The sequence below is a fragment of the Cydia fagiglandana genome, chromosome 15 (assembly GCF_963556715.1).
Source record: "Cydia fagiglandana chromosome 15, ilCydFagi1.1, whole genome shotgun sequence".
Taxonomy (NCBI): Eukaryota; Metazoa; Arthropoda; class Insecta; order Lepidoptera; family Tortricidae; genus Cydia; species Cydia fagiglandana.
This window is the reverse complement of record NC_085946.1, coordinates 14,696,543-14,719,958: the sequence shown is the minus strand read 5'-3', so window position 1 is coordinate 14,719,958 and position 23,416 is coordinate 14,696,543. Positions and strand designations below refer to the sequence as shown.

General features: G+C 38.7%; 1 protein-coding gene across 1 annotated transcript in view; it reads left to right on the top strand.

Moving 5' to 3' along the window:
• LOC134671431 (pyruvate carboxylase, mitochondrial) overlaps window positions 1-23,416 on the top strand; it is a 69,282-nt gene that overhangs the window by 5,734 nt on the left and 40,132 nt on the right. Inside the window, exons 2-9 of the mRNA XM_063529289.1 lie at window positions 13,177-13,405; window positions 13,605-13,756; window positions 14,748-14,888; window positions 15,426-15,541; window positions 15,882-15,976; window positions 16,310-16,478; window positions 20,411-20,517; window positions 22,278-22,402. Coding sequence (XP_063385359.1) covers window positions 13,319-13,405; window positions 13,605-13,756; window positions 14,748-14,888; window positions 15,426-15,541; window positions 15,882-15,976; window positions 16,310-16,478; window positions 20,411-20,517; window positions 22,278-22,402 — 992 coding nt within the window. The 5' untranslated portion in view covers window positions 13,177-13,318. The remainder of the gene's footprint in view (window positions 1-13,176; window positions 13,406-13,604; window positions 13,757-14,747; window positions 14,889-15,425; window positions 15,542-15,881; window positions 15,977-16,309; window positions 16,479-20,410; window positions 20,518-22,277; window positions 22,403-23,416) is intronic.

Genomic DNA, 23,416 nt, shown 5'->3' with positions numbered 1-23,416 from the left:
GCTACATACCCATGGTTATGGCGGAGTATGAAGTAAAGTTGCTATCGGAATTGAAATCGTAGAAAAAATATAAATTAGTACTTAGGTTACAATGCAATAACTCTTTATTGCTCACCTCAAAAATTAAAACACAATAGAAAATGATTGCAATTTTAATCTTACTTCTCATTCTTATGTATTTAGACGGCTGTGTTAACAAAGGTGAGACGTTACGTTATGTATCACTTATGTACAAATTGTACGTAATGTAACTACGCAAAATTACCACCATCACTCTCACCAAGGGATTTATAAGGTCTTTGACTTACCTATACTTGGCAAGACACCTACGCAAAACGTCAAAGTGGCGCCTAATCGTAAGTGACAACTTGGCGCCATTTCGAACGTATTGATCACTGAGGGCCTACCGCGAACAACGTTTTTTGTGTTGCCTTTCTGTCGCACTTGTAAATTCTTAAGTAAGTGTGACAGGGAGCCAACACGTCGAACGTGGTTCGCGGTAGTCTCTCTGATCACTGATTGGTTTGTATTTGAAAAACTACGCATTGTGATGAAACTGGATGAGTTGTGAATGGTCTGCGGTAGTGCCAAATCAAATAGCCAGACCATTATAATTACTGTTTGTGTTTGGCAGATGTCCCAATGAACATTTCGACGTGACGGCCAAGTAATACCGCATGCCTAAGGGCTCATTTAGACGACGCGAGTTTCATTACATTGCGGGTTTTGATCGGTCGGTTGAATTGGACGAAACCAACAGTCCGCAATGTAACTAAAATCACATGGTTCCTCAATTTCCCATAGTTTCCTGTGAACTGCGTAGACGCTCCAAAATCGCAGATCGCAGCATAAACGTACCTATATATTACGAAACCAGAGGGTGAGAGGGTCTATTCCGAACCACTTCGTTCATTTGTCCACCTTTACCTCTATCGCTCTTGTACTACTCGAGTGAGGCAGAACGAAACTTCGACTATCGATATTCGCAGCTGGCTCTCAGGATCACCTTCCACTGTCTCTGAAACCCTTGGAGTTCTTCTTTTCATGTCGAAGTTCCTTTTTTTCATACAGGGGATGCCTACGAATAGGTAGCGGTGTTGACAGCCCTGGCTGTCGCGTCTCTCAGACCCGGCTCCGAGCAGTAAAGCCGGATACTAATTTTTTTTTCGATGTGGCGCGCGCACAGCTTTTGTGAACAAGGACCCCGCTAAGGATACGGGCGAGCCTTGCTCATATGCATATCAGTCGCCAGTTTTCCCTTAGTCGCCTTATACGACACCCACGGGACGAGATGGGGTGGTGCTATTCTTTTCTGATGCCGGCACCACACGGCACGATACTTATTAGTGAGCCGTGAGCTCACTATGTTTTTTGGTTAAAGTACATGCAACGGTTACGGCTCGCTAATGTGTATCCGGCTTAATGCAAGCAAGCAGGGTACGCCAGTAGATGCGCCATGGTTTGCAGTGCTGTATCGCAGATACATTGAGCCGAGGAGCTACGGAGCCGTCTCCATTTGGCCATGTTTTGCTTACAGCGGCTTGGAGTTCAAGTGTGTTCAAGGGGCTGATATTTGCCACCACCGTTCCTTCATTTGCCACTGCCACAATCTGACCACATATTACGAAACCAGGATCACCCTACACTGCCATTGAACCTTGCTGATAACTTAGAGGTCGCTCTGACCCGCTTACAAACGTCAGTGTCGCGGCGACCGCGACCGCGTATACGCGTGTGCTACGTTCAAACTAATCTAAGGTACGTTTGTTTTATCGTTTTATTACAGGGATTTAATAGTTTAAAGTACATTTTTATTACATACATAAACTTGAGATACTGATTATCTTTAGTCTTATATTGCACTCGACTTGAGTCTTTTTGCAAGAAATGATTATTTTTTTGTTGTTTTGTAAAAACTTTCTGCAGATCTTAAAGTACGTGCCTAAATGAGATACTTACTAATTTTGCTGGTATTTCGTCATTATAAGTTGTGACCATTTTGTGACTTGTCTACTAGATATATTTATACATTCATAAAAGTATGTACATTAAGACATAAGGTCACCTCTATGTCCCATATGAGTGGACATAATGACAGAAATTGGAATTAATAAGACTTTTTGTTACTTTATTAGTGTGTGTTTATCATCATCGTGAACTCTGGACCCGTTTAAATTCTGTTGGCAATAACTATAGTTACGTCCCTGTCCCTACCAACATAATGTGACCTCCACGAATCGTTCTTATGAATCGTTCTCAGAACCCTCGGATTTTTTACTCTTTTTCTTCGTTAGTCGTTCTTGACCACAGAAAACTTGACGAAGTGGTCGTGCGGCCGCAGCATGGTTCTATTTTTATCGCCAGTCACTATGTCCGTCACTTCGCACTTACATACTTGTTAGAACGTGACAGGCATGGTGACAAGCGATAAAATGCGACCGTCGGTAGTCGTCGTTTGTGCCATGCTTCACAACACGCCGCCATTCTCTGTTCTCTGCCTTCCTAGTATATTCATAAGCCGACCCAGCCATTGCAGCTTTAACCTCATCCGTCTTCATTGGTAGTTTTTGAGATCTATGAGTGATTGAAGGTCTGAGACATCCAGGCCTGAGGCCTAAGACCTTAGGCTAGGCTTTTGTAAATTGCCCTACTGATATTGGGATCAATGTCAACTTAGACTGATAAGGACTCAGTCATCTTGGAATCTAAAATGACACTAACCCAGATAACGCTAGAATCCTAGATTTATACTCACTTAGACGACCTTTCATTATCTTACTTATTTTATTACGTAAGTTAACTCTGACTTGTGACTATCATTTTATTAGTTTACTTATTCTTTATACCGCCAAAGACATATGTAACTTCGTATAAGACGAATAAACTCTAAGGAAAAAACGTGCCTCGGAAATCAAGAAAAAGTCATTTTCGAATAGATGTCGCACACACCTTTAGCCTATTCTCGGCTAGATGGCGTGACGACACCGTTTCATATATAACAATTTTAACACATAGATATCAGTGAATGAACATGGATCAAAATGATATAAAAATAATAAAATCATTTATCCATATATATATACATTTTTTTGATAATTTTACACGTTTTCATTTTGAGTTTTAGTCGTGTGTCGATAGATGGCAGTAAATTTACTGTGACTACAAAATTTACTATGACAGGACCCCTCTATACTATCTATTCTTTTTGATACCCCTTACCATTAAGACTTTTTATAAAATCACTAATTTACACATTGTAGCAGCATAAACATTTACCCTATTCATGAAACTTTTCCGGATTTAGTTAAATTATGTTTTATCCCTTTCTTACAAATACATAAGTCAAAAGGACAGATAAGGACAGACGATTATTGGCTAATTGAGGTTGGTAGCACGTTTATGAATAAGGGGGTTAATTGTTATCTTTAACTTAGATACGTGTAGGAGTATGTAAGGCATGTTTTACTTAAATGATAATATTAATTACATTGTTAATTTATAACTATATCTAAAGAACAAAATTTTGACAGTTCCGAACAACTGACAGGCCGATACCGTCCAGCGGACTGTTGATCAGTGGGCCCCTTAAATGTTGCCTTCTAAAAAATTTTTTAAATAGGATTAATATGTATATTATTATTGATGTGTTTTTTGGCGTATGTGCACAGAATAAATAATAGTACTAGGTACAGAAGACTCACTCTCTAACAAAACGCGTCTGTTACGATCAGCACAGATATGGCCGCTAGGCGGCGACAGCGCCACGCGCGGCTTATGGCTTTCCCCAAAATTGGGGTGGAACAGATGTACTTTTAGCTACCTGTAGCAAAGCGACGATATCGCGGAGTGAGCCACGCCTGGTATGTGTGCATATAAGTATGTATGTATCTATCCAAGTATGTATACTTGGGGTTATTACTTATTCTGTGCTAGGGGCTTAGTTAAGTCACGTTAAGTATTTAATCAGGGAAACAGTCCTACCAAGAGCTTGTCACGCTCGAAACGTCAAGCAAAATAATAAAAGATAACGGACGCGATAAAGTCCCGTTTTAGTTTATATACTTTAAATAATGAACTCAGAATTTCTTCTTTTGCCAACTTGAAATGTTGCTCGCGGCGTTCTTAAACAAAAAGTGCGTACTCCTAAATCCTAAAGTCCTAATGTTAATACCGGCAACGCACTTGCAACCCTTTGATGTTGTAAGTGTCCATGGACGACGGTAATGCTTACCTTCAGGCGTCCGTCTGCTCGTTTGCCTCCTAAATCACTACACCTTATAATAAAGTCCCCCACCGCGTCTGTCTGTATGTTCGCGATAAACTCATAAACTACTGAACGGATTTTCACGCGGTTTTAGAGCAGGTAATTCTTGAGGAAGGTTTAGGTGTATAATTCGTTAAGGTTTTGTTTAACCCGCGTGCGAAGCTAGGGCGGTAAAAAAACTTATCTCAAATTATTCTCTCTGTGAACTCCAATAAGGGTAACATTCCATTTCTGACCGCAGCTGCATTACTAGTGTGAACTCGTCGGTGTTATTGTCAATTTCCATAGTAAAATGAATGGTAGTGCTGCTGTCGTGTCGTTGGAAATGGACTGTCACCTTAAGGCTCCAAATACCTACAGCTCTTAGGCATTGTTGATTCTACTAATTATCTTCATATCTGTTATTGTTATCTTTATTGTTAAACAATACCTTCTGTAAGTCCTACTGATACGGTCACGAATATAAGGCATGAGCATGACTAGTCTTTTGTAATGGCAGTTTGCACCTTGACACTTTTATCAAATATATATGGCTGATGATTTAGACGGCGCGCGAACTCGCATGCGATTTTAGTTATGGGCCCACTGATTAACAGTCCGCCGGACGGTATCGGCCTGTCAGTTGTTCGGAACTGTCAAAATTTTGTAACTGACAGGCCGATACCATCCGGCGGACTGTTAATCAGTGGTTACGTCCAATTCAATCGACCGATCAAAACTCGCAATGTAATAAAACTCGCATGCGAGTTCTCGCATCGTCTAAATGAGCTCTTGTTTTTTTTTGATTCTTTAATTTTTATTATAAACTCAATGTACTTACATATGTTTGCAATAAGAAATCCGCAACGCAGGCTTCGTCCGGTGGCTACAAATGCAAATCAGCAACATGCCTCGTCCCAAACATACCAAGGATGATATCCGCAACAGGCTTCGTCATTATAAAATCTAAGAAGTTAAGCAATATTTAACCGTCACGAATCGCACTTGGCTCAAATGTCCCCATTACGCCGGCAGCTCTTGTTTGAAGTTTGTCCTTACATATGTTACAGTTTTACAGCATTCCATAACTGCCGAGCGTGCAGGTATTATATTAAACATTGCGAAACGCTATCTTAAGATTAGATATTGCGAAACAACATAAATAAAACGAATATTATCTTTGACCGATAAAATATTGTTTGTTGTTATTTTCGTAAAATGTTTCGCATATGCTGTAGGATCCTTACCACGACTGCCTGAGATAGCAGTGTCAAACTGACATATTCGCTAGTATGTGTGTAACTTACTTTCTATACATCTCGCTCGCACTAATATGCGAGTACAAAGCGAGACGCATAGAAAGTAAGTTACGCACACGCTAGCGAATATGTCAGTGTCAAAGTGGTGGTAGCTGTAGGTACTGTAACTGATGATTTTAAATTTTTGCCCGACATACTTAGTTAAGTTTACAATTAATATATCTCGTTGACGTTTTCGGGTAAAGACACTAACACAAAGTTAAAAAATAGACATTCTTACACTTCATAAATATTCAAAATACCATCCCCAAAAACCCCCGAAAACTCGTTTTACGCATGAAATTTTGTCTATCACGGAAACTAAAGCAACATTACCATGACCGATACCGGTTGAATAATAGTTAGTATGTCAACAAACTCGGGTTCGACGTTCGCCAACACCGGTTGTTGCCAAACACACGTCAGGTGTATATAGTTATAACCTATGCGCGCGCAGCGGCCAAGTTCACGTAGTGCCAGCGTAACATGACCCCTTCTGTACTGGCTTACGCCAGGCGTGGCTCACTCCGCAATTTCGTCGCTTTGCTATAGGTAGCTAAAAGTACATCTGATTCACCCCAATTTTGGGGAAAGCCATAAGCCGCGCGTGGCGCTGTCGCCACCTAGCGGCCATATCTGTGCTGATCGTAACAGACGCGTTTTGTTAGAGAGTGAGTCTTCTGTACCTAGTACTATTATATATTCTGTGGTTACGCTGGCATTACGTGAACTCCACCATGACAGCTGCACGATTTTGACACTGACATATTCGCTAACGTCTGCGTAACTTACTTTCTACTAGCAAAGTAAGTTACGCACTAGCGAATATGCAGTGTCAAGCTCAGCTCAAGCAGCGGTAAGGATACGCTTGTTCGCTGCCCTTAAAAAACTGCTTTTAACTGAGGCTTCTCGTCCTATCTCTCTGTAATACTCAAAATCAGAATCTTTTTATTTGTGAAAACATAGGCAGTGTTGCCAACTCGGATTTTGAAAAAATGCTAGACTAACGTCTAGATTATGCCAAAATTATGCCAAAGATTATTGAAACACCTATGCTAAAAAAATGATAAAATATCACTTGAAATTAGACACTCAAAACAATTACTTTTTTCAAATTTATCGCTTTTTTCTACTGACAAGACCTGCTTAACCGACTTTATATAGTCCGTTGACGTCCATCCGTCCACAAAAGTCAAAATTCATATGAAAATATGAACCACATAAGGCGATGGCGCATATTGTTGCTGCCAAGTTGATGCAAACTTGGCTTAGACTAAATTATGCTAAAAAATATGCCAGATGCTAAATGGAATATTTTGATGCCAAAGCGAGTGAAATTATGGCAGATCTGGCATCATTTATGCCAAGTTGGCAACACTGAACAGAGGTACAATTATGGTGTTAAATTATGTACAGGTTTCGCTATGTCTTACCCGCGGGTGCAGGTATACAAATATTTGATCGCATGCAGCATGCATCTTAACTATAGGGTAGCAATTTATATACAGCATAAATCACACCAAGTTAATTACTATGTATGCTATTGGAATATCTCAGGGCCACTATGTACAAACATACCTATTTTAACATTGTGCGCACAATTTGGAAGGATTAGCCACAGTGATTAGAATTCTCTCACTTAAGCCTTAAGGCCTGTATTTGAGTGTAGGTACTTAAACTTGTTATGATTCGGCCAAAATATTTCAGATTTTTAATGTTGTTTAACCAGTCTTTCTTCTTTCTCTGTTATACATCGAAATCAGGTTTTGCCTGTTTTGCTGGACTTTGAGCATTTCAATTTTATCTTGTGTATCTATAGATACTATAGTTATCATAAAATGTATCTATAAATATATGTCAAATCTATTTCCCGTTCAATGTTACTTCCCGATTTTACATAATTTAAAGTAACCTAAGCCGTTTAATTATGATTGAGTATTAGTTTATATTTGTTTTTGTCTTATTTTATGCTGATTTCTTTACAAAATTCGGTCGGTTTCGGCAGGGATAAGACGCGCATAACTCTATTAGCAAAAAAAATGTACGGCATTCATTCTTCATATTTTGCAAATTCAATAGGTACTTACCTAACTACCTCCACTCCACGTGTATTTAGCTAATTTGGCTGGCTACAAACTTAGTATTTTCATTTTTCTTTTAATGCTCGTCAATTAGTTTAACGCTGATTACATGCAGACTTACGGCTCCGAAACGTGGTCTTTCACTATCGGCCTCATCTCAAAATTCAAAGTCGCTCAACGAGCTATGGAGAGGGATATGCTCGGAGTTTCTCTGCGTGATCGAATCAGAAATGAGGAGATCCGTAGACGAACTAAAGTCACCGACATAGCCCACCGGATTAGCAAGCTGAAGTGGCAATGGGCAGGCCATAGGCCGATGGGGTCGAAAAGTGCTCGAGTGGAGACCACGGACTAGCAAGCGCAGCGTAGGATGTCCACCCACAAGATGGACGGACGACTTTGTTAAGGCCGCCGGAAGACGCTGGATGCGGGTCGCTTCCAACCGGTACGAATGGAGGTCCAAGGCGGAGGCCTATGTTCAGCAGTGGACGTCTTATGGCTGAGATGATGATAATGATGATGACATGCAGTTATTTTCTGTCATTGTCATTTGAAAAGCATCATTCAACGTTAGTCATTTCATAACGTATTTTTTATGAGTATCATTCTGTAATGACTACTTTTTAAAAACCTTTTGAAAACACATCACAAACTCCGATTAGTAAAGAAGATAAAAGTATACAGCGTATACTAGCCATTTGCAAACCAAAATGCGCAAACGATTGTACGCGCATGTTTTCCTAATTAGACCTAATTAGTCACGAATGGTGAATTGTCATTATTGTGTATACCAACGTAGCTACAGGCTTGAAAGAACAGTAACCTTGAAAAGATCTGAAATGAATCAGCATGCGCGCAGTCTGCCGTTACGAACGAGATCAGCATATCGCAAGAATCTACTCAGTATTTCATGTAGTAAGTATCGAGTATATATATATATCTCGAGTATATCGAGTATCTTAAGTTAGTATCGAGAAATTCTAGTTACGTCATTAATGTCATAGAATAAATAGTAGTACTAGGCACAGACGATTCACTCTCTACAAAATGCGTCTGTTACGACTAGGACACATAAATTATGACCGCTAGGTGGCGACAGCGCCACGCGCGGCTTATGTGTGGTAATTGGTGTGGGACGGATGTACTTGTAGCTACCTATTGCAAAGCGACGAAATCGCGGAGTGAGCCACGCCTGTTAATGTGGAAAGCAATGAACGGTCTCGACGCGTTCCGGATTATGGCAAAATACTGAATTGGAGTAGTCGTTTTGTATTTTTTCGGAACAAAGCAGACAACGATTTAGAACAGGGTATTCTAAATCGATGAAGACAGGCAGGGTGTGGTAGTATAATATTAGCCTCTATTCGCTCCAGCCATCCCTAATATTCTCTCCTGTTGACGGTACCTAATATTTTGACCAGACATAGGTATCTACCGACCCTGTTACAATTACAAGCGTCATGGTCATACTGGAAATTACCATGATAGCTTAAAATGGTACTTTCTGTCTTGTGCCTTCTCATAAAATAATATTATGTAATTGTAACAAGACAATCAATGCTTATGTCATGTTTTGACATAAGTTATGGAACATTTTATGTGGTCCGAGCGATATGAAAGCGATAACCTTGTAATCGTGAGTACTGCCATATGTCCACTATCATAGTTTTGTGTCCATGTTACGCCATTGCTATGTATACCTACACGTTTTGAAGATAATTAGCTCGGGAGTCAGAAAATTCGGTGTCGAGTATAAAGTAAAATATGACTTCATAATAAAATATGCCTAGGATTGGTTTGAAGCTAAAAATACAAAATCAGTAGAGTAATAAAAATCCAAATGTAGGTACGAGCTCTAAATCTAATATTTTTATCAATTAAAGTACAAAGTACCTAACCCTTCATAGTTATTTTTATTTCAAAGAATCAATTACTTAAGAATAAAATAAATATATTATTTATTTACAAACAGCAGACCAATTACCTACTGTAAATCTGATCAAAAATTACGAATACCTTTGATATCAGTTTAGTACGAGTAGGTAAATTCCGTGTTACACTAATAACAATAGACAATAGTGATAATTAACGACATAATGACCAATAGACAATAAATTATTAAAAACAATTTCATTTTTTCAAATAAAAGAACCCACACTCTGAAGTCGACCGCAGTTTCTAACCTAAATGCAATAAGACTACGACAAATTGATTGAAACCTCGCAAGAACAACGGGCTTCATACAATCAAAGATTACAGCGTGATCAATTAGTATAGTTTACATAGATCTATTTCTTGGGAGAGTTGCGAGCGTACGAGTGCTACTTCAGGGCTATAACCGCGAAAATCGAAGTACGCAACGAAGTACGATCGTTGCGGGGATTTTTCTCTGTCACTGTCACTCTAATTACGCCTTCATTGGAGTGAAGGAGAAAGATCCCCGCAATTTGCGAATTTCGGTTTTCACGGTAGCCCCTCAGTACGGCTGCCACTAGTTTGACACTGACATAATTCGCGAGCGCGTGCGTAACTTACTTTAGAAAGCAAGTTACGCAGACGTTAGCGAATATGTTAGTTTGACACTGCTAAGACAATCGTAGTAAGGCTATTGTTCTTTTAATATTTCAGTGACATTTTCATCAAAATATCCTTTTAGTTGCACGGGAATTATAAACTTAGCTTACTGTTATGTAGCTGCGGCATAAAGAGCCGGACCGATCTAACTCTGCATAGTATGCGTCCAAAGACAAAGTGTGGCAATGTTCGTTTATAATGACACATCCTCACTTTGTTCTGATCAAGTTGGTGCAAACTTAGCTTATACGAACTCTATTACATTGTTACTTCTACAGACTGAAAACTCCACACTTTTATCGCTGCAAACATTGGTGCAAAGTTAACATAGACCTGACTCTATACTGTTGAGTTTTTTTTACGGATAAATGTAATTACAAATGGAGTTATTATATAATAATTTAATAATACTAGCGACCCGCGCGGGCTTCGCAAGTGTTACACAATAGGCACACCTAAACCTTGCTCAAGAATTACATAGAGTGATTGCTATAGAATGATTGGTATCTATATACCGCGTGAAAATCCGTTTAGTAGTTTTTGAGTTTATCACGAACATACATACACATAAACAGACGTGGCGGGGGACGTTGTTTTATAAGATGTAGTGATAAAATAACCGCTTTTTGTACTTCAGAGTTCAGCCGCGAGAATGAAAGTAAATAAAGGCTTAGTTACGGCCCCGCTAATGGACTATGACCAGATTAGATAAAACGTGTAACTAGTTATCGTTCGCTATTTACTAAAATATTGTGTACTAATAGTGTGCAGATAGAAAAATAGTAAAAAAATAGTTTCATTCGAGTTCAGGTAGCCTTATCACGACTACCTTAAGCAGTCACAACTGGTAGCCGGTATAGGTATGTTGTCGAAATTTTAGTGCGTGCTTATTTATATAGTGACAACTGAAATTTTAGTAAGTACATTCATTTTGTTAAAAAAAGTGGCGGCGTATGATACAGTCTCCTTAAGGTCTCCCCAGACAATATATCGACGCGCATACGGCAAAATCCGATAGGAAAAAGCTTTATGTCCGAGTAAAGAGCGAAAAAACTTATCGGATTTGGCCGATTCGGCGTCAACATATATGGGGAACCCTTATAGTGTGGATTATTGAATCTAAAGGGATCTAGATTATGCAATACCGCATCTTGAACTTATATATACCTACTTTATATCTACTATCAACATAGTGTTTCAAAGTCATTCAGGTCATCGCGTTCCGCTCGTTGGCCTAGGAGATTACTGTGACTAACGTTGGCAACGCGCCTGACCAATTTTAAACCTTAAGGCTAGGACTTAAGGCTTACCGTTGGTCAGTTAAATGTGTTGCTGTTAATTCTTATCCTTAGGTTATTAGTTTTTCGTTTGTTTTATACGCACTTAAATATTTCTATTTTAAAAAGAATTTTAGTATCAACTTACACTCTGTTATAACTTAAAAATGGTAGTAATACATTATTTTTTATAAAAAGGGACGCGATCAGCGTATAGGTATTATTACCTCCTTGGTCTTATTTATCAACTTGAACGTTTTGAATGTTATAGTTCGTTTTTTTAGCATTAGAAAGAAGGTAAGAGATCTTGACATGTCTTTTTATTAAAAATCACCATTGAAAAATAAGTCACAGCAAATATGTTAGAATTATAAATCATATACGATCTTTTACATTCTTTTGCTTTCATAAATAATATAAACTAATTTTTTAAAGCGTTTTTCAATATTTTTTACTAAAAAGACACGTCAAGATTGTTTGCCTTCTTTCTAATGCTAAAAAAAACGAAGGGATGTCACTCGGTCGACACACAACACTCAGGAAAACCAAACATGTTTTTTCACCGTCTATATTCGTTTTCCCCTTTTTTGTTATGTGGATGAGATCCTAAAACCATCGATCGTCCTGATTAAAATTACTGTTTTTTTTTTCTTTCAATGGCTTCTTGAACTTTAATAAAACATAGCAACTTCATTCGGGAATCGCATCTAAAGAGCAAATACCCATAAAAGTACAATTCGACACTTAAGGGACAATATTACGCAGTACAAAGTCCTTTATGGACATATGTACATAATACCTAGGTTCAAAATAGTGCTAACCGCTTCAAGTATGCAAGTCTAATTGAGCTAATAATCTACTAGTCGCTGACTATCGTTTACATTGATCTATATGTATATATACAATGATATAATATCGCTGGCCCAATATTACAGGGTTCTATGTGTCACTTTTATCGAACCGAAATTTGAACATTGTCACAATGACATTAAGTCGAATTTCAACTATCTTGAAAATGTAACATAGAACCCTGTAATATTGGGTCAGCGATATGTCTACAGACATATCTATATACAGGTACCTAGATATGTCTCTACCTACTGTACACACATCATACACTTGTGGTATATCATTACAAGATTAATAATACGTGTCCGCAGTTCACTTTACGTGCAGACTAGATTATAATGGTTGCTATCTTTAGATTTTTGATCCTAATCTTGATTAACTTTTAGTAGTTGCAATCTCAAATGCCCTATGAATTGTATGTTTTGTATGTGAATATCTGAGGTAGCTTATTATATTTTTGTGATTGTTTTTTTTTTGTCTGATGTTTTAGCAATGATAAAAATCATGAGTGTTTTTAATTTTTATTTCATGTTCGTATTGTTCGTGTCTTGTAATAAATATCCCTGCACCTGAATTTTACGTGAAACGAATAAACGTTAACATACTTTAAATAAAACAAATAAATATTATACTCTTAAATTATAAATTATATTACTTTCAGATCACAACTTTAATTGCTTAAGTTAATATTATCTAAATTAAATACTTCTTTGTTTGGTCCAGAGTTTTATCTTTATCTTGATATTACTATATTTATAATATAAACAAGGCTATGATAACTTGATAAGTTTTGATAACATATGAATTTCAGAAAAAAAAATACCTTCATTAACACCAACTTTTCTTTGTTACAGAAAACGGAACGATACGAAAACGAAAAATAGTCTAGTCATTTTATTTTTATACAATGAATTAATTATTAGTATAAGCTATAGTGCTATTAACTTAGCGCGGTACTTATTGTTTTTGTAAGCTTTTTTATTTCAATAAGTGAAAATGCAGATCCTCAAAGTGCGCCATGTTTATCTGACAGCCAATCAGTTTCAAGCATGGAGCTGCGCGAGAGCACGATACGCGAGCTCGGTAAGTTTATACTTGCCGTAAAACTAACTGGCGACTGAGATCATAATGCTGTTTCATTTACCGTTGTTAAGACCAAACAAGAGTGAAAGAGATGGCATTATGACCTGACTCGCCACTTAGTACTCTGAATTGTATCATGCAATTTTGACGTAATATTTTTTACGTGATAGGTATTCCTAATTACAATTTATTATTTCAGAACGCAAACAAACCGGTCGAGTACAAACCAATAAGGAGTGTTTTGGTAGCGAATAGAGGAGAGATTGCCATCAGAGTGTTCCGAGCATGCTCCGAGCTCGGGATACGGTCCGTCGCCATCTACAGCGAACAGGACAAGCTGCAGATGCACAGGTAAGTTTAATATTTATTCTTTATTGACAAAAACAAAGAAAGAAATAAACAAACATAAGGCGAAATAGTGGCCAGCACTCTGGTCACCAGAAGCCTCTATTAAGCGCGCCGACAAGTCTTTGTACAGTCGACGCGCACTTGGCTCCCATGGCCCCAAAGTTTCGACACCAAATGCCGCAAATATGTAGCTGCTTCCCAGAGCGGCATATTTGCGGCGCTTGAGGCTTTCGGCTGAGGAAGCCGCAGCGCCAGCAGAATCTTTGGTGCTTGGAACATGGGACGGTGCCAGGGTATCAACGCAAGTAGCGTCCCAAACTAGCGGCCGACCCATGCTCCAAGGCACCAGTGTCATTCCGTCGGGCCTCTTGCCGTCATCCCTGGCCAGACCGCTGGGCTCGAGGACTGCAGGCACTTTGGCACTAACTAGAGCCCGACGGTTTAATATAGGTTATATCGGTCTAATATACAGGCTGTAGATACTACTAAACTTTTTGGGGTGACTTCAGATAATGACACGAAGGCTAACAATGCTTACACATTGCTTATCGCTTCATGTTAGGAGACTAGGGAAACCCTAAGTGCTTAGCCTCGTATCGTTAACTTACCTACAAAACCAAATAGCTAAGCTGGAAACGACATTGATTGACTACTTAAATCCTATTACATTTAAATCCTAATAATGGGTGACAACGTCAGTACAGTACTTATACTTATGTACGACATACCATTTGAAATTCATCAGTCGCTCTCCGGTGAATAAAAGCATCGCGAGGAAACCTGGATACTTCCACGAATAATTTCAAAGGTGTATGTGGTGTCCCCATGAATTTGGGCTAGCGTGGGATTAACAGCGCCATCTCTTATGAATCTGTTGCCTGGGTCCAACAGTGGGATAAACACAAGACTGATTTTTTAAATAATATTAATAATTGAAGGACTCTTAGTTTACGTGACCCACAAAAATTTACAAAACTTTGTGATATTCTTTCAGACAAAAAGCCGACGAGTCATACATGGTCGGCAAAGGTCTGGCTCCAGTAGAAGCGTACCTCAGCATCCCGGAGATCATCAGGGTAGCTAAAGAGAACAATGTGGACGCTGTTCATCCCGGTTATGGACTGCTGTCAGAAAGGTGAGTGTCTCACAGCTTTTATAAATGCCGACGAATCATACATGGTCGGCAAAGGTCTCGCTCCAGTAGAAGCGTACCTCAGCATCCCGTAGATCATCAGGGTAGCTAAAGAGAACAATGTGGACGCTGTTCATCCCGGTTATGGACTGCTGTCAGAAAGGTGAGTGTCTCACAGCTTTTATAAAAGCCGACGAGTCATACATGGCCGGCAAAGGTCTGGCTCCAGTAGAAGCATACCTCAGCATCCCGGAGATCATCCGATGAGCCGACGAATCAAGCAGCCGGGCTAGCACATGATTGAGCGCGACAGTGTCTCGCGGCGACAAAGTAGACAAAGACGAGTAGTCTCTCTCGCCGCGCGATACTGTCGCGCCAATCATGTGCTCGGCCTACTGGTCGGCAAAGGTAGGCTCCAGTATGCAGTGCGTGAGTGATTTGCGTCTGGTACCTCAGCACAGCTTGCAGATAAGTGGGTTCAGAGCAAACATTTGAATATTTTCTGTTAGGTTTGTTTTATAATGTGAAATATGTTAACAGGGCAGACTTCGCGCAAGCAATTGTGGATGCCGGCATGAGATTCATCGGGCCACATCCCTCCGTGGTGCAGAGAATGGGTGACAAGGTTGCTGCCAGGAAAGCCGCTATTGAAGCCAGTAAGTGTTAAAAATGCTTTCTCCAATATGATCCGACATTTTTCCGTTATTATCCGAAAAATTATACGACAAAATCTATGCCTCCGCTGGGAATTGCAATTTGAGGATTCGTCTTATTTTGACGCACTCATCCTCGCATCGTCCGACAAAATCGCTCATACACGAATTGGTGTTTCTCGACCTTTGCAATATGAAGGCCCACAAAAATGCCACGTGGATACCGTTTCAACTTTTTTTTACGAGTCGTTTTACTGCTGATCGAATCTCGCCTTTAAGACCTCTAATATGAGGTGCCTATTTCTGCAATTTTTATACTTACATAAATTTCCTGCTATTCCAGAGGTGCCCATCGTACCTGGAACGGACGGTCCGATCACAACCAAAGAAGAGGCCGTGGACTTCTGCAAGAAACATGGTCTTCCAGTCATCTTTAAGGTATTTAGTTACTTATTAAAACTATTTTAAACGGGGTCGAATAAACAATCGACATGTTTCGATCCAATTTTCGAGGTGAACGCGGACGTGTAATTGGATCGAAACATGTCGAGCCTTTATTCGACTTAATAATATGTCAGTAATACTAACAAGAGAGATGGCGGGAGATCGTGCGAAGAGCTTTGTCCGCCTCTACTACCGATGCGGACGCCTCAACGTGACCACGACCGCTCTGTCAAGAGCGATACTACAGAGAAGAGAAGAATAACACAACAAAATAAACTTTAACATTAATCCATTATTTTTATTACATTTGAGTTGTTTCTCTCACAGGCAGCGTACGGCGGTGGCGGTCGCGGTATGCGAGTAGTACGCGACATGGCTGAAGTGGAATCAGCCTTCGAGCGTGCCTCCTCAGAAGCGTTGGGCGCCTTCGGCAACGGATCCATGTTCATTGAACGCTTCATAGAACGGCCGAGGCATATTGAGGTCCAACTGCTTGGTAAGTACCTCATGCTATGTTACAAATAAGTCAGCCTATGGAAAACTAGTAGTACGCGACATGGCTGAAGTGGAATCTGCCTTCGAGCGTGCCTCCTCAGAAGCGTTGGGCGCCTTCGGCAACGGATCCATGTTCATTGAACGCTTCATAGAACGGCCGAGGCATATTGAGGTTCAACTGCTTGGTGAGTAGATTTCTAACTGACAGAACTTGCATTAAAGTACCTTTGTCCAGATTGTCTTCTACATGTAGCATTTTCAACCAACTCTTGCGAAATTTTGTGAGCTGATTATTGAATCAGCTAAATATTGATCTATAAGTTTTTTTTAATAGCGAAAAAAAAACAGTTTTTTTTTCCAATAGCGTAACCATGGCAGTTTTGTGGGGTACACAGCTCACAGAACCACTAACTTGTAAATAATGAACTAATGAGAGCACATTCATTTGCTTTAGTAAATTGGTATTCAAAATTTATTTTTAAGGAAATGTACCACGTGAGTTTTACTTTTAAAATAACCCTGCTTCATTTAACAAGGATGCAAATAAAGACGTGATCAATACTTAAATGCAGTGGGAAAACACATCCATTAACCTATTGGACGCCGTGTCAAACACAAAAGCTGACACTCGGACGCCACGTCACCGAAGTGTCAAAACTGAAATTGAACTTTATGCATATGCACGTAGGTCTATGTTGCTCTGTGGTATGTGACCGATTAATCAGTCTTTGGCGTTGGACCTGCGGTGCGGATATATCGGTCATTGGCGTCCAAATGGTTAAATATAAAGACAACAGACGAGCCCCCGATACTAATCTTTCAGACAATAAGGCGACGCATTTATCAACTTCGCTCGGTTGTGTCCTTATCAGAAAAAGGAACTTTTTATCTTAGGCGCTTGCCTTCATACAAATACTACTAAAGATAAGTGTCATTGAGTTTAAAGTCCCTTTTTGCTGATAATAACACATTTAATATCATAGCGGACCTTGCATATTGTTTACTGTTAGGTACACTTTGCATAAAATAACGTAACTAAGTACATTTATGAGAACTCGTTAAAATTTATATCTTGTTATTATTCAATAAGGTACACATTTGCATGAGCTTTCAAATGTGTCCAAATTAATGAGGTAAGGTTTTTGATAAGAAAGCGTAATACGGTATTTTCCTACTAGTCAAATCAGTTACTTTTTTAGAACTGTCAAAACGATTTGCTAATATGGAATTTATATGAAACATTACTTCGTGACGTCACGGTCAACTCACCTACTTTTTATATTTCTATCCGATTTATTAAATAGAACTTGTGTTTAAAAATAACTCCTATCTGTTTTTTTCTAAATTATAGAGCGTTATAAATTATAACCTTTTCGCTTTATGCCCTTGTCGTACAATCTACCTACTATTTAATTTTTGTGTATCGATGATGACATTATTGTTTGTATTGATAAAATTCGTTAGTGATCTTTGTACTTTTAATTTTGTTGTTGTTTTATTGTAACGATATGAAATTTGTAAAGATTACATCGATAGGGGGGCTTAGGGACATTATTTGATAGATAGATAAATCATTTATTTGACAGCTACAAAAACACACAATATAAATTTACAAACACCATGACAAAACAAGTGCTTGTCGACCACCGAGGGCTGCGTACTTTTTAGCATTTGCACAGAATAAATAATAGTACTAGGTACAGAAGACTCACTCTCTAACAAAACGCGTTTGTTACGATCAGCATAGATATGGTCGCTAGGTGGCGACAGCGCCACGCGCGGCTTATGGCTTTCCCCAAAATTGGGGTGGAACGGATGTACTTTTAGTAGCAAAGCGAAAAAATGAAATCGCGGAGTGAGCCACGCCTGGTATTTGTTGTTACAGCGGCAACAGAAATAATACAGTAAAATTATACATTTTGCGTTTGCGTCAAATCCGGTAGTTCTGATTTTTTGCAGGCTTGTTTATGATGTTGGCCCAATGAATAATCCAAGTTTGTGACCTCGAGCGCCGAACGCAACCTTGTCAAAAACGAATAAACCGCATTTTTTTTTAGATTTGGGCGATTATAACCCTATAGTACTAGTTTTTGATAGTAACTTTCTAGGGCGTTTTTAAAGTAGACTAAATTTGCTACAATAAGACACTAGAATTGTCTGTGTACATCTAATATTTTCCGAGAAGAAGGCCTTTCAAAATTTTATAATTTTACATCAGTTATTAGGTATAATACATGGGATAGGTAGGTAATTTATATGGAATTCATCACCGCCACGTTCTACAACATATTTATTTTCCACAAAACAATGTACGAGTGCCTATTTTGAAAAAATATTTTTATAATGGAAAATAACTACCGGACTAAAAACTACCGGATTTGACGCAAAAGAGCCAGGTTACAAAATTCGACAAAGTTACTGGATTAAAATACATACAGGGTGTCCCAGAATTCGACGTCAAGCCGTAAACGGATGATAGACCAAGTCATAACAGTTATCATAAAAATACAAAAAAAAAACAACTCATGTTTTTAAAAAATTATGGTCACTTTAAAAATTCACTAAAAAATCCACACCCTGTAATGGTTCTTTAACTCTTGTTACTACAAATTCCATAATTTATTCTAATTTTTTTATTATTGTGTAATCTTGAATAATTACAGGGTGTGGATTTTTTAGTGAATTTTTAAAGTGACCATAATTTTTAAAGAACATGAGTTGGATTTTTTTTTGTATTTTTATGATAACTGTTATGACTTGGTCTATCATCCGTTTACGGCTTGACGTCGAATTCTGGGACACCCTGTACATCATGAGCAAAATTTCAACTGTCTAGACTATCGATGATTACATTATTGTTTGTATTGATAATTTTTCTAATCTCTGTACTTTGGATTCCATTATTGTATTATTTGAACGATGTTGGCAAGATTATATCTATAAGTGACTTTAGCAACATTATTTGTTTTGTGATAGGAAAAATGATACGTATATGAAATGGTAGATGGGTTTCCAGGATTGTATACAGTAAATTCACATTGAATACATCAATGAAATGATCGCGTTTTGATATATAATTGACGCATCCTCCTTTCTATTGAAAAACTTTAGTTCCGAAATTGCTGGCCAGCGAGCTTATTCAAATTTGAAATTCAAACTCGTAGCGTTAATTGTTTAAAATTCGAATAGAAATTGTAAAGTTACCTTGCAGACCTCGCGTCTAAATATATTTGGTCATGATATTTTGAGTTTTATTCACCAGTACTAGAGTTCACTTTTATTAGCGATTTCATCAAGATGTAGCTTTATTGAATTATATTTCGTCAGTACTTTGAAAAATTCTCGTATCTCGCACTGCTATCCAGAGTTAAAACGCAGTAACTCTGTACGCATCCCATACATTAGTTACCACAATTTTCTTTTGATTGACAGAAGAAGATACGAGTTTTTTTCAAAGTAGTGACGATTTGATTGATATAAAGTTATAATGTAACTGTGAGATCCTCGTATTTCAATCCGTACAAGATTAGAACCTTTTTCATGTAATGTCATTGAGTTTTTCTTTATTGATTTAAATGCCATCTAAATGAGTGGCCATCTAAACGTTACGGTCACGTGATCGCGTTACGCTGCCTCGAGTTTATCATTTTTTCCCCACCTCAAAAAGTGCCCGGCGCCGTTTAAGAAGTTTTCACTTAAAAAACGGGTTGCACTCCGGGAGTGCTGGCAGAAGTGAAAACGCAATGACATTGTAACAGTTTTTCGATCAGGTCACGTGTCCGTCTTAAGAATCTTACTTCTTACGGACACGTGACCTATCGCGAGTTTAACATTTTCTCCCCATTACAAAAAGTGCACAGCGCCGCTAAAGAAGTTTTCACTTCAAAAGTACTTTCGATTGCTTGTTACAACTTATTGTATTTTGTATTTCAGGTGACAAGGCGGGCAACGTGGTACACTTGTACGAGCGCGACTGCTCGGTGCAGCGCCGCCACCAGAAAGTCGTCGAGGTGGCCCCTGCGCCCGGTCTTGACCCGGAGGTACACAATGTTTCTTATCTTATGTTTTAACCTCGTGCTGCCCACCATACCAAAATGATAGCCAAGGAAGTTTTAATCTTGTTGTATTTTCAATGGCGTTTCATTTTGTCTGTTCGATAATTTTACGAGACAAATGAAATGCTACCTACTTTGTTTTTAATTAAGGTTGATATTCCATCGAAACTGAGTGTACATCCTAATGTACATTAGGTGGCACGAGGTTAAGGTTTATTGGACCCTTATGGACAGACTTCTTCCTATCAGGAACATACCTATCTGTAATTTTCCTCTATTGGCTACTTAAGAACCTGTTAAATAGAGCTCAAAAGCAGCGCTTGCAATTCGTTTGGTGGAATCTATCGCAACTTCGAAATATTCTTTTTTCCAATTTTAGTTTTCCTAAATTTGCATTTGACCGAGTGCGATTTTTTCATAAACCGCTCATTCTAACTTACCCTAAACTGGCTACTACGGGATACCATTTCCCAAAAAAAAAAAATTTTAAGTAAAAACCCATTCGTTCAAGTGAAAATGGGGCAAAATCGCACAAAACTTTTTCGAGGTTGCAATAGAATAGCAATAATATCAACGCACTAAATTTACCTCACGGAGTACAGGTAAACGACCAATAACCATAATTATGTATGTCTATTAAGCCTTTATAAGGGAATATAATTCCCACATGATTTTGAACTTTGTTTCAAAGTGATAGGATTCAATTTTGCATATTTTTTGCTACCTTTATGCCTTATAAAGGGTTCAAACCACACCAATGTAGGTCTATTTGTTTTCTTTGTTTCATTTTATTAATAAATTGAGGAAAAACTTACAATTAATTATGTTGACGCAAGAGACGAGCCCCTGTCGTAATATTAATTGGTTTAACAATAAGATAACACGCCAATGAACGGAATCGTTCATTAAATGACCTACGTATTTTGATATATTAATGTCTAGTAGGTAATCGGACTTCATTTAATGAGTCTAGGAGGTTTATCGCTCAGATAAAAAGTAATTTACTGATAGATATCACTCGTCTCGAAGTCTGAAAATGGAGTATCTCTCTAACCCATACATGCCCAGAACTAGTCTTTGGTCTAGACTCCTTAAGGTTACAGGTTCACTCGCCTTGAAATTTGAATGTGTAGTTTTTCTCTTTTGGATAATTACATACACGATTAACCCTTTACCAGGCTAAGGGGTATATATTTCCCACATACGGCACTTCAAACATGTGTTCTATTTTCGATGAGTAAGACTGACATTCGATTGTCATTTTTGAAATGTCAGCCTGGTAAAGGGTTAATAGTCACATACTCTTCTCTGAAACAGCACAATAAGTATTTTCAAATTCAAAATTATTTATTTCAAGTATTCATGTATTTTAAAGAAGCGCTGGTGGCCCAGCGGTGAGAGCGTGCGACTTGCAATCTGGAGGTCGCGGGTTCAAACCCCGGCTCGTACCAATGAGTTTTTCGGAACTTATGTACGAAATATCATTTGATATTTGCCAGTCGCTTTTCGGTGAAGGAAAAACATCGTGAGGAAACCGGACTAATCCCAATAAGGCCTAGTTTACCCTCTGGGTTGGAAGGTCAGATGGCAGTCGCTTTCGTAAAAACTAGCGCCTACGTCAAATCATGGGATTAGTTGTCAAGCGGACCCTAGGCTCTCATGAGCCGTGGCGAAATGCCGGGATAACGCGAGGAAGAAGAAGAAGAAGATTCATGTATTTTAAAATGTTAAAATGCTTTTAACAGGTCCGCAAAAAGATGACCGACTGCGCCGTTCACCTGGCCAGGCATGTGGGCTACGAGAACGCCGGAACTGTGGAGTTCCTTCTGGACAGCAAAGGCAACTTCTACTTCATAGAGGTCAACGCGAGGTCAGTTTTACACTGCCTATGTAGTAAAGTCTAATGACGTTACTCAAAAACGTCTGTCAAGTTTAACAAGATGTTAATAATTGTTTGTCCCTGTCTGTTGTTTGTTTGGGGTCGAAAAGTGCTCGAGTGGAGACCACGGACTAGCAAGCGCAGCGTAGGACGTCCACCCACAAGATGGACAGGCGACCTTAAGGTCGCCGGAAGACGCTGGATGCGGGTCGCTTCCAACCGGCACGTATGGAGGTCCAAGGGGGAGGCCTATGTTCAGCAGTGGACGTCTTATGGCTGAGATGATGATGATGATGATGATCTGTTGTTATGACATATCAGTTATAAAGATTAGTGCTGGTAGGAACTCGAGTCTGAATTTGAAGAGCTCTGCTCGTTTTTACGAGACTCGGCGCTTAAAACACTTCTGATTCTTCTAAGTCCCGAGTCGAGTGCTTTTTAAGAGCAACTCAAAAGGACTCGAGCCTATCAAATATCAAATATCAACATTTATTCAGCAAATAGGCCACAAGGGCACTTTTACACGTCAACATTGAATTTACATAAAAGCAAAAATAATAACATCAACAATTTTATAAAATAAAACTAACAATTCAATCTAACGTATTACAATTACTAAGAGATGTATATGGTCTCTTAATGTCGAATTACATACAAAATACAGATAAAAAAACACACACAAAAAAATCTATAATATTTAGAGGTGTAAATGTCTCTAGGTGTCAGAACTATAAGATTATATAGTTTATCAAGTTATCCTTAGAGATGTATAGGGTCTCCAAGAGTCAATATCCTGTATAATTAATACATTCATTAAGAGAAAAGAAACATACGAGAACAGAATGAGGCGTCTCACTGTAATTAATTAATAAAAATTAAGTTACTAAGTATAATAGCTCGTGTTAGCTTAAACAGACCAGTCTCCACAAACAGCACCCGTTCACGAGTATGACGCGTATCTCAGCCATCGCCTCCCTCAACCTTCATTCGGGAAAGTGGCGACCC